The following is a 13,327-nucleotide window of genomic DNA, read 5'->3' as shown; positions in this document are numbered from 1 at the left end:
TACACATAGCAGAAACAACAATTATTTTTTGAATGGCTATAATGCAAAATTTGTTTAGTTGCATGTTATAGGAATTTTATGCAGCAACAGCAGTTATTTTTGGAGGTTGTATTGCTCAAATTGTGCAGCATAAATACATTAAATACATACAGATACAACCACTCTTTTTGACTGTGTGATTGTTATTAACTGTATACTTGCATTTTTAATGTTCATGAATCTTACAATTCACGACACAATTCAAAATATAAGCTCTTTGATACAGAACTTGTATCCCGATTCAATTACCATGTTTTGTCACTAATCCTTTCAACAAATATAAATAGTTTCCCCATAGTCAAAAGTTGATATATCTATTAAAAAGATTGTAGTGCCTTCAATTCGAAAAAAGTAATTATGTGATTTGACAACCACAAGATTCCAAAGTAAAAAAATATAAACAAAATTAGCAAAAAAAAAAATCAAAATCCAGCATGTTATAAGAACTTTGTATGGTAAACTGCGACAAAATGTGAGAAGAAAGGGAACAAAGTTTAACATAAGAAAATCACCTATCAGATGTCACCAGGATAACAGGCAGACAGCGCTCGTTTGCACCCAAAGCAATCATTCTCCAAATGAGACTATCATGATATAGGGGTCCACTGACTGATAACTTGTTGTTTACCGTGGCTTGCTTTAGAACTTCAATATTGTTAATAACCAGCTTTGGCTGCAGTTACTTGAATATATCATCAGTTTGAACATCTCATGTCACTAACACACTATGCAAAAAAAATAAAAAAATAAAAACAATCCAACGTGAACATCATGGCATAGATAAATAAGCATACAACATACAAAAAAAAATCGTTTCTGGATGTATACAAGTACGAAATGCATCTTTATTATATTCAACAATTTAATTCAAGGTTTATAATTATGTTCCAAAACCACAACTGCAATTGCAACATCATGGTTTTGGAGGTCACAGCAACAGCAATTGAGGCTAAACCAGCCCACAATTGCCAGAAGTGAAGATAATGGCATTCAAGAGTGCAATTTCAAACCTTGATTAAATTGAGTATTTTGCAAAACATCAAGTACCTGAAAATGATCAATTTCAGCAGCTTGTGACAACAACTCTAACAACAAGCAAGGCCAATCAGTACAAGAATGTGTCAAAGTCCTGGAGAACACACCGGTGTGATTCATATGTGAAATGGCATTGGCCCTCCACCCTTGCTGAAACTCGATTACCTTCTTCGCGAGCTTCAGTGCTACAACCGATTCCTTCATGTAAGAAGCCTCCTCAAAGGACAAATCATTTTTCTCCTTCTCTCCATATCCCAAAATCCGACCAACTTCCGCGGCCGTGCATTGCCCGGACATAGCCAATACGGCCCGGTCCCATAGCGCGGCAGGCGAAGCCCTGCCCGAAGCACGCCACTTGCTCTGCAGCACCTGGCGGAGGGCGGTGGAGAGACCGTGCCATTTGTTTAGGGTAGTGAATATTTGTTGGGAGCTGATGGTCCCTGCACGGACACCCTTCTCGGTCATGGACTCCAGGCAATGCTCGAGGATTTTGCGACAGTCCGAGAGGCGGGGCGGAGGGCAGGTGGAGCAGGAAGCCCACGGGCCGTGTGATCGGCCCGGGTCGTCTTTCATTGGGTCGGCGAAGTCAACGTAACCCGTGAGATGAGGGCCTCTATTCCAGTCGGGGAGTAAACCTGCGAAGAAGAAGAGGGAAACGTGAAATGGTTCTTAGAGGGAGAGAAATGAGAGAGAGAGAGAGAGATACGTTTAAGAATGAGGGTGGTTTTGCCGACGCCTCTGGGGCCGTGAAGGAGGAGGGGTTGGGGGACACGGTGGTGCTGCGCATGGTTGTTGAGGATGGTTTCTAGAAGGGGTCTCGGAACGATTCTCCATGCTTTCTTTGCTGCCATTTTGATCTATGGGAGATGGCAGTGAAGCTTATGCTTTCTGCTGTCTAGTACCACTCTTTTACTTTCAACTCAAACAAATGTACACCAATTTCTTAAACAATCATCTATTAAAAACTAAAGTTATGAATAATAACTATTAATATCTAAAGGTATTATTGTATCTGTATATTTTATTTTTATTATATATATTTATATTTAATATTAATATTCAAATAAATAATTAATACTTTATGTGAATTGTATTTTTTAAATATTAGTTTAAATATATTTTTTAATTTTATTATAAAGTTATGTATTTTTTATATATATGTATAAAATGTGGATACATAGATTAATAAAAAATTAAAAAATACAGATACATATATAAGATGTTGGGCATTATAACCAAAAATTAATATGTAATTAAAATTTTATTTGTTATGTTAACTAAATATTGATAGCTTTACCTATATTTGTTAATAAATGTACATAGATTAATATATGTATTTGTTAATAAATATATAAGAAAATAGGTGTGTATACAGGTTTGTTCATAAATGTACATAGGTTAATATATGTATTTGTTAATAAATATATAAGAAAGTAGGTGTGCATACAGGTTAAGAAGGTATTATTTTTAAAAATCACTATGTATAATTATTTTTTTATAATGCGCAAAGACCATATATTTATAAAGTTATGTGTAGTAATTTATTATTTATATATCAACATTTGTACATAACTATAAATATTTGTTAATAAATATATTAAGAAAATAGGTGTGCATACAGGTTTGTTCATAAATGTACATATGTTAATATATGTATTTGTTAATAAATATATAAGAAAATAAGTGTGTAGATTTGTTCTCCAATGTTCTCTTCATCCTTTTCAGCACTGTTCTTTGAGATTTGAATGCTTTTGTGATCCACTTCATCAAAGACAACATGACTATTTAGAGAATAGCCTATGAAGATACCATGATCAGTTTTTTCATCAAATTTTCCTAGGTTTTCCTTTCCATTGTTTAGGACAAAGCAGTTGCAATCGAAAACTCTGAGATGGTTGATGTTTGGTTTCCTTCCATTGAAGAACTCATAGGGAGTCTTCTTCAGAATTGGCCTTATTAGCACCCTATTCATCAGATAACATGAAGTGCTAACAGCATCAGCCCAAAAATACTTGGAAAGAGAAGATTCACTTAGCATTGTTCTAGCTAATTCTTCAAGGGATTTGTTCTTCCTTTCCACTACACCATTCTGTTGTGGAGTTCTTGGAGCTGAAAAATTATGCATAATTCCCATCTTTTCACAGAACTTGCTAAACTTTTCATTTTGAAATTCACCTCCATGATCACTTCTTATTGAGCCTATGTTGCTGTTCTTTGTATTTTGCAATCTTCTAGCAAGCTTCTTGAATGTAGAGAAGGCATCACTTTTTTTATTCCAATAAGAGAGTCCAAGTGAACCTAGAAAAATCATCCACAATAACAATAGCATAATAGTTGCCACCAAGGCTCATGGTTCTTGAAGCTCCAAAAAGATCCATGTGAAGTAGCTCAAGAGGTTTTAAAGAAGAAACAACATTTTTTATTTTAAAAGAGTTTTTCACTTGTTTTCCGTTTTGGCAAACTTCACAATTATGGTCCTTCTCAAACTTGAGTTTGGACAGCCCAATCACAAGCTCTTTAGAAATTAACTTGTTCAAGTGATTGATGTGAATGTGAGCAATTCTTCTATGCCAAAGCCAAAACTTATCATGCTTGGATAGAAGACAACCAATTGAACAAGGATAAGAGATATCTAAAAGATAAACATTATTGATTCTCTTAGCAATCAACATTACCTCTTTTGTGTTGGGAAGACAGATTTCGCAGGAGTTTGTTTTGAAGATAACTTGATATCCTTTGTCACACAATTGACTAATGCTCAGCAGATTGTGCTTTAAACCTTCTACATAGAGAACATCATGGATGACCAAGATATCTTTGTCTCCTATGGATCCTCTTCCAAGAATCCTCCCCTTGTTGTTGTCCCCATAGGTAACGTGCCCTTCTTACTTAAAGGATATGCTTAGAAACTTTGATTTGTCCCAGTTATGTGCTTGAGCACCCACTGTCCAGGTACCATTGCTGCATGCTCTCCTTCAAGATTTCCTACAAAGAAGATTTTCAAGTAAAAAGATTTGGTCCCCTCTTATGAATGTGGGTCCATTTGGTTTACATTCATCATTTGAACCTTTACAACATTTGGGAATCCACTTCATAAAGCCCCTAGGAACAACATATTTTCTGATTTTACGGAATTTGACAGAATGGCCTCTTTCCATGCAATAGAAGCATGTAACAACCGGTTGTTTCGACAGATCAATCGGTTGTTTTTCTGGCAGTTTCGAAAATGACTTTGAAAATCTATCTTGCTTGTTCTATGGGTTAAAACCCAGTCCAGCTTTTCCAAAAACACAGTTTTGAAATGCCAAGACATTCTCAAAGTTGGATTGACCTTTTGAAAGCTTATCCACAGTTTTAACAAGATAATGAACTTTCTTTTCAAGATTTTCACAATTTTCACAAATAAGAGTATCACACTTGCAAAAAGAATTTTTGTAAACTATTTCAAGGTTTTCAAAATCTGTTTTTGAATTTTCCAATTCCTCTTCCAGTGTTTTGACTATGTTTTCAAGCCAGCTATTCATTCCCTTTAACCGGTTGTTCAAGAGGGCCAATCGGTTAGCTTCTTCATGTGTTTCTTGAAAAGCTTGAAGCAATTGACTGTAATTTTCATAATTGGAAGAGTTAGAGGAACTTACACTGCTTGAATCATCTTCCTTTTTGGCCATGAAGCAGAGGTTGAGGCTTTTTCTGTTTTGCCTTCTTTTCCTTCGTGCTTGACTTCTTGTCCTTACTTCCTTTGATTCATTGATGTTCCCATGAGTAGCTTTGAGTATGTCTCACATCTCTTTGGCATATTTGCATTTTGATATCCTGAAAAACTCATTAGTATCCAGTGCAGAAGCTATTATGTTTTGAGCAGTACAATCAAACTTGACCATCTTACATTCTTCATTGGTCCATTGGGACCAAGGTTTTGCAATAAAAGATCCATTCTTTTTAAGCTTTGGAATGAAAGGGCCATTTTCGATTGAATCCCAAATTCCTTGATCAATGGATTCAACAAAGATTTTCATTCTAGCCTCCCAATACTTATAGTTCAAACCACAGAATAAAGGTTTTGTTGATTGAAGCACCTTCCTCGAAAGATAGTTTTCCAGCCATTGGAAAAGATTTTTCGGATCAAACTTGAGTATCTTTCAAGTACCAAGCTCTTGATACCAATTGTTAGAATGTATGACTTTAAACTAGAGGGGGGTGAATGGTTTAAAGAGGATTTTCACAATCTTTTTAGTCTAGAATGAAATTCCTTCGAGAAAAACTTGATTCAGAATTCAGTTTGCTAAAACACAAAGTAATTTAGCACAACACCAGAAAAACAATCGGTTGTTTCGCAGAAACAATCGGTTGTTTATACCAGTTAACAAATATAAATTGAAATTAAAGAGTTTAAGGGATAGAGAGATTGCACACACAGGTTTATACTGGTTCACTCTTAAACCAAGAGCTACATCCAGTCTTCCTAGAAACTACTGGGGAATCCACTAAGTAACCAAACCTAGATTACTTACAACACCACCAAAGAAGTGACCTTGATCCCCTCAAAACACACCCCTTTGGCTCAGCACAAACACCACCAAGAATGTTGATCTTGACAACCTCAAGAGCACACAACACTTCTCGGCTTCACACACAGAGTTTACACAAAGTACAGAAGGATTACACTTGTTACAGAATGATCTGAAATCAATACAAATGAAAATCCTATTCCACACTCTCTTGATCAAAGCAATCTCAAAGCAATCTTCAACTCTTGAAAAGCAAAATCAGTGAAAAACTCAAATCTATTTTTCTATGATTAAATCTCAGTTCTTGTTTGTTACATAATCTGAACAAACTATTTATTGCTTTCAAAGACTAGTCAAAGCATTTAAAACTGGAGCGCATTCAGTTATAAAATCATTTAAAGCTCAATCAAAGCACAAAACAGTTTTCTGTTATGGTTCCAAAACAAACAATTGATTGAATGCTCGAATCAATCAGTTGTTTTGGTTTGACAGCAAGTCAACCACCAAAAACAGTTTTCAACCTTTCTCTAAACACCTAAGTATAAAACAATCGGTTGTTTCGACAAAACAACAGGTTGTTTTTCACTTAGTTTGAAAAACACTTTTAATTAAAAAGGTTTGAGAATACTTAAGCTTTGGATTCAATCAAGAGTGGATTTACACAAATAATCTACCCCAGATCCTATTCTAAAACACCTCAGCAACAATAAGTTCATCTAGCCTTTCATCAAACACAAAGGATTTGGATTTTTCAAAGCTTGAACACACTTGATTCAACAAAAATGACTCAAATCAACACAATATGAACCAATTAAAATTGCAAGAAAGTCTGAAATAAAGCAAAGTTAAAACAACAACATAAAACTATATGGAATCCTACACAAAATTACACAAGGATTGCTCAAGAACAATTAAGCACAATGCACCGATTGGAATTTCCAAACAGCACACCAAATCAAATTAAAAATTAAAAAATAACAAGACAATATGGAGATTACAAACAACACAGAATCTAGAATCAAACACAAAAATTAAAATGAAAAGAAGAAGGCACACTTAGCTCTTGAAGAACCATAACTCATGATACCAAATGATGGAAGAGTGCCTTCATCCGTTGAGATTTCTTTGGTGGATTGACGGAAGCTTCATGGATTGTAGCGGACTAGAAGCTCACTTAGAGCTTGTGGATTCCTTGAAGGTGAAGGATAGGTATGGAGAGTGATAGGTGAGGCCTAATGACTTGGTCTAGTGGAAAATTGAAGATCAAACGTTTATCCTATGGAGGGTAGGAGACAAGAGTGTAATTGACACAAATTTGGCAGCAATTCACTCATTGATTAATCTTACAAAATGAGAGTCAAGCACCTCAATTTATAAGAGAGAGTGTTGAACATTTTGGAGCCAAAAGTTTAAAATTCAAAATAAAACTCTCCACTGAGGAGGTGTCATGTGGAGTCATGCTTTCCATGTTTAGCTCACACCTTCCATGTTAAATCCTCTCCACTCCTATGTTGCCATGTGGACATCCATGTGCTCCATGCCAAGGTATTTTCGTTCTCCAATATGCCCTAGACGTTTTAGGGTTACATTGGGCTCAAAGAAGCCCAATTGTTACCCTAACTAGTCACTTTTAACTCTAACTAGTCATATTTTACTATTGGCCCAAATACAAGCCCAAAAACCTATACTACTTGGCCCAAATATTTGGTCCAATTATTTAATGCTACTAGGTCCAATACATGGACCATAAAATCCTAAAAAACTTTATACAATTTATTTAAGCTAAAGCTTGGCCCAAAAATAATGTTGACTAGTCAGTAGAAACTCAGTCTTCTTGTGTTCTTCTGACCAAAACTCTACTTTATGTTTTGATGACTTGGATGACTTTTTGAATATGTTTGTACATTCCTTCACCCTAGAGTTTTCCTCTTGATTGGGCCTACAAAAATAAACAAAAGCTCAATTTAGATCCATATTTGCAATTAAATCAATAAACAACTTTTAAGTCTTCATCCTCCTTATTGTATGGTTGTGTGATGCTAGACGGTTTCCATCACTTAGTCTATTTAATCTTTCCCAAACCTTATGGAAATATCTTTGTTTAGCACTACTAGTCTCAATAATACCAGCGGGCTTATTAGTTAAGAGTGACAAATCAAGATCTAGGACACCTAAGTGAAACTAAACTTGTTCAGACCATTTAGGAAAATTAAGTCCATTAACTTGCGAATGAAGAGAGAGACAAAACCAAATGCTGCATATAACATATAATGTTCACAATTTAATGCTTTGAGTTATGAATATAAACATATAATACAAATTCAAATAACATTCATATAAACAATAAATGTTCATTCAAGTTCTCCTCTGGGTGATCCAACAATGCATTTTAATAAACATAATTGATGCTAATAAACATAATACACACACACACATATATATATATATATATATATATTCTTACGTAAATGGTAATTAGATATACTCCAATTAGACATGTTTGCAATCTTTGGATATACTAAATATATTAATTAATTATTATCATATTCATAATTATAAACAATTAATCAACCTTTGGGTGATCCTTAAACATCTTATAATCAATGAACTTCAATTCACCCATTACAAAATATAGATATGTATAAATCATTATATCATCTCATTAATAGCATCACATAATCATGGGTAATTGAATTTTATTAAATTTTACATTTATCAAAACATTCTAATTTGGTCACTTTGGTGACTACCAAATTATTCTTAATGTACATAATTTTATTGAAGGACTGTGATTTACTTTTCTTATTTTATAATTTTTATTTTAACCCTCAAAACTACTTTATGTCATTTCAAGGACAATGTTTCTTATTGTGGAGTTGTTTGTGTTACTTTCCTCCCACTATCATAATTTTGATAATATTATACTTTTATAATTGTACTTTAATATTTAGTGCTATTATATATAACTTGTTCATACTATACTAACAATTTATTACTTTTATGTCTATGCAATCAAATCAACTTTGAATCATCATAAAGAAGAATAATTTACTTTTCAAATGCAATAATTTATTAATTTGACGAAAATAATAAAGGAGACATAAAGCAAAACCATTAAAGGTTTAGTCATTAAGCAGCGTAAATATATAATTGATAAAATTATCAATTTTCTCATCAATAAAAGTAGGGTTATTAATTGGTGAAAATAATTGACAAAAATAATGAAAAATCATACATTCTTAATACTATATGATTTTCATAGTCTCATAGATTGATATATGTTACCTTGATCCATATAGATTTGTTCTTCAATATGTTGATAATAGACAATCACAACATTAGTTTTCTCCTTCTTGACCCTTTTAACACTTCTAGAGACTTTCTAATAAAGAAGAAAGTGTATCTCAATGACCAATTTCTCTCCCTTAAAAATAATAATCAGCACATTCCATCAATGTGCTTAAAATATAGAAACTAACTTTTTTAAAATTTTATAACCAACTAATATTATATTTTATTTCATTATTTTTTTATTATATATTATTTTATAATTTATTTTTTAAACCACATATGTCACGTAGTCCATCATGCATATTTACAAGAACTATTATAAGGAAGTTCAGATAAATGAATTACTAAACCAACTTCGAGGTAAGAAACTTTGAAAGAAATTTTATTATACACGAAGAAAGATAAAAAAGAAAGCTTTAAGAGAAGAACTATATAACTAAATTTGACAAATTGTACAAATGACGATGTAGAAAAAAAACTGGAATATTACGAATTCTAAAAGTAATTACAGTTATTTATTACTCAATAATTTAAAATTATAGATGTTTGAAAACCGGTAATAAAATATCATTTAAGAACCTAATATAAGTTCTATTATTAAACTTCATTATTATCACTCAATAATATATAATATATATGTTATATATATTCAACTTCACATTTTATTATTATTATCTTAGTTTGGTTGATTCTTTCTACACCATATCAATTCAAACTATCCAACATACTGATGTGAAATGTCCGTTTTATCCTTAATGATTTAAAATTTTTGTTTTCTAGATATTCATATATGTAAGTTAACTCAAAAAGTTCTGGATATACAAATCCGGAACTAATATGTCACTTCTGGATTTCACCATCCGAAAGCTTATTTGGACAATGTAAATGATCTTCCGGATGTCAAGATTCATAAACAAACATAAATGAGTTATGGATCTCAATTTTCAACACCATTTGCAGCACACCATTCTAGATATAAAAATCCAGAACTCATAACTCCCTTATGAATATTACCATCCGGAAGTTTAAATAAAATATGAAAATGACCTTTCAAATTTTAAAATTCAAAATTTATAAAAATCACTTATGAATTTGTGCATTCGTAAGCAAAAATGAAATCAAAAACAATATTGGATTTGAAATTTTATGTTGGGTGCATATCATAAATGATATGGTGCAGGAATAAATTACCCTTTAGTTTTTATTGATTTGGTATGCGAATGGATTTTAATTTAGTTTTTTAATTAAAAAATAATGAATTGAAAACTCAAAATTTATCACTAAATATTAATTTAATCTAAAAACATTGTAATATACAAATTTAATCTAAAAGCATTAAAAATGTGTGAATGTTTACTTTTATAAGATGAGAGTAGATTAAAAGCATAATATAAGGGATGACTGTTTATATATATAGGGGATAACTGTTATGTTTTGGAAAGACTTATTGGAATTGAATAATAAGCTTATTTGAAGATGAAAAAAATATTTATTGTTACAGTATGAAAATAAAATTTGTGAAATTAAGAATTGAAAGGAAACTCTTATTAGTAATTATGAACTTAAAATTTTATTTTAATCTCTTAAAAGACAAATAACAATTATTCGTTGAGATTATTATAAAATAAAAAATTTCAGCTCTAAGTTAAAATAATTGCAAAGTTAACAAAATTCAACAAATTTAAGTTAGAGAAATATTATCAGTGAATAGTAATGTCGGATTAAGTAATGAATATAAGAAAAATAGAAAATTTCGTTAATAATATTTATATTAACATTACTTCTTATATTCTTCAAGTTACAAGAGTCATAATTATTCATCAACTAGCATGTCATTGAAAACATTTTGGAAGTAAGTGAAGCGCTAGACATCCACTAAACAACACAACTTGACACATAATTTTTTTTTAAATCTTCCTTATAACTCTCCATGTCCACAAAATTCAACTTGGCTATCTCAACCTTCAAGTCAACCCTTGCATTCCTCAACTTTCTCTTAAAACTTTGTTGCACTCTCTTCTCAAACCTTACACTTACCTTATACTTCAGCTTGATCTGTCTTAACCTTTTCCTTACCTACTTTAGCTATTTTTTAGCATCTCCATCTTGACTAAGAGGTCTTTATTTTTTGTTTCCACTTCTTCTATCCTTTTTTTTTTCTAAAGATGATTGTTCTATTAACAACTTGTTCTCTTTAGTTTTGGGTGATACACCAATGTCATTATCAATAATAACCTTCTCTAACTCTTTACTTTTCTCAATAGTTGATCTTTTTTTGGTAGTTTTCACTTTTCAAAAATAAGTAATCGACATACACCTTACTAACATAACTTTCAAGATTTGAAGCATTTGGTAAGGTTCACAGTCTTCAACAAGTCGACATAAAAAAGGCAAAAAAATTCCCTTAGCCTTAACTATACTGACTTTCATATTTACATGCCACAAGGAGTTTGTATTGGGTACGGAAGTAGATACATGGACCACCTAAGTGAGAGACCTTCTTTGCTTCTAATAAGCAAAGATGGTCAAAATATATGGTAGTGATTTAGAAGACCTAGTCATTGACTGAGATGCATTTAAGGTCAAAACTTGAGTTATCTAGTAAAGAGATTTAGGAATAACGATCTTGACTTAAGGAAATTTAGATGTGCTTCAATTAATGGGTTGAAGGAGCAAGCCTCATCCTTATTCCCCTTTAAGAGCCCTTTTAAAATAAAAAAGAGTTATCATTCAAGGTAGGAGCCACAAACTTGACGCGTAATTGCTTATGATCAAACCCTTTACTTATGATATATGCACACCAAAAAAATAAGATAAGGTATAACAAATTATAAACATAAATCCTTCAACATGAAGAAAAAAATATTATCCAAAAATCAAGCTATAATATTCTTGACATAGGGCACACTAAAAACTTTGTTGCTTATTGGACAAGGAAGACTTTTAATTATCTCAATATCTATCCACTTCTCAAAATTGTGTAAGTATTGAGCCCTAAATTTGAATTTATTTGGTCTCAATTTGTAGAAGTGAAACTAAGGAGTGTTTTCAAAAATAAAATAACAAAGATTTTTATATATCCTCAAATAAACATTTGATCTTAAAGATTTGTGTTTAAATTTCTTGAAGTACGAGGTATATATGGTGAAGAATGGACCATATTGGACACCACTTGAAGATACTCAACTAACTTCAGATTTGTACTTTAGTTTATAAAAGAACATTAGTTTATTTATAGTTAGCATAATGGAAAGATACTAACAAATAATTTGGAATGCTTTAAAAAAAGTCTAATTATTTTGGTGAAGTCGACTAGTGATCACGTTCATGGTGGTCAACATCCAACACTCAAACTTAGAAAAAGGAAAAAAAGACATTAAGTTCTTTAAAGAAGTACTCCTACACATAAATGAAGTTGGTACCATTTAGCGGAAGTTTCTATACACCCTATCATCATCAAAACGTGTCTAGGCCATTATGAACCTGACATAATCATCACTACACATGTTAAAGAACCTAAAAACTCCTCAATAATATAATCTCTCTACATATATACAAAGACACAATATGCAACCTTCCTAAGTTCTCATGAGAATTCGGGATCAAGAATTAGGGGGAACTTATCTTTTCACCTGCCCCTAACGAAGTTGTCCTTGACAAAACTTGACAAAACTATTTCTTTAATCTCTTGGACTAAGAGTTTTTTGCAAAATCCCTTTGCCGAACTTTTTCTTAACTCTTTCTACCATGACTCTTAAAGTAAGTAAGTCTCTTAAATAAAGAATAATTTTTTTAAGTATGATATTTATTTATAATTCATAAAATACATATTTTCCTTTATGAAAAAAGAGCCACAATGACTCTAAGAAATAATTCTTTTCCAATGTCGACAATCTCTTTCCTAATAACAACATCATCAAATTTAGAGTAAGTGAGCTTCTACCTACCCACTTCTAAATTCATAGTTTATTATTATAGTTATATTGAAATGAAATATAATTATTCATTACTTAATAATTTAATTATCGAAATTTATCCAATAACTAAAAATAAAAATTAATAATGAAGTATTACTCAATAAATTGAGTATATTTTATATTGTTTAATTATTATTGAGACAAAATTTCTATATATACATATCAATGTTAAGAAAGAAATATCTATGAAGAATATTTGCTTTAATATTTTTTATTTAAATTATGTTTTTTTAAACTTAATTTTTTATAATGTCTTTTATGAAAAAATAATAATATATTCATTTATCATTTAATTTTCAAAAGTTAAAATAAATATATTTTAATATTTAATATTTTAGTATATTTTACTCAATATATAAATTGCATAAATAAAATAGATCACAACCTTATTCATATAATATATCTCAAATATTTTCAAAACCTAAAAATATCAACAATATTCCACTTTACATTTTATTTACTGTTATTATCGTAAAC

At 31.3% G+C, this 13,327-nt stretch overlaps 1 protein-coding gene across 12 annotated transcripts in view; it reads right to left on the bottom strand.

Moving 5' to 3' along the window:
- The window catches only part of LOC137818591 (uncharacterized), a 32,081-nt gene extending 30,062 nt beyond the window's left edge, over positions 1–2,019 (bottom strand). For 5 of the 12 annotated variants that reach the window (XR_011082096.2, XR_011082099.2, XR_011082097.2 and 2 more), the window contains exons 1-3: positions 1,781–1,988; positions 1,087–1,709; positions 552–712 (exon numbers count right to left, since the gene is read on the bottom strand). Coding sequence is in view for 4 of the 12 variants with exons in the window: in XM_068622125.2 (XP_068478226.1) it covers positions 552–712; positions 1,087–1,709; positions 1,781–1,925 (929 nt within the window). In the remaining 8 variants the exon portion in view is untranslated. Of the gene's footprint in view, positions 1–551; positions 713–1,049; positions 1,710–1,780 lie in introns of those variants that run through there. The other 7 variants (XR_011082103.2, XR_011082108.2, XR_011082106.2 and 4 more) reach the window with 4 other exon arrangements.
- Between the last annotated feature and the right edge of the window lie 11,308 nt (positions 2,020–13,327).

Source organism: Phaseolus vulgaris, chromosome 11 (assembly GCF_051622355.1).
Source record: "Phaseolus vulgaris cultivar YP4 chromosome 11, ASM5162235v1, whole genome shotgun sequence".
Lineage (NCBI taxonomy): Eukaryota > Viridiplantae > Streptophyta > Magnoliopsida > Fabales > Fabaceae > Phaseolus > Phaseolus vulgaris.
The sequence above is the reverse complement of the archived record's forward strand: the minus strand, read 5'-3'. Positions and strand labels throughout refer to the sequence as shown.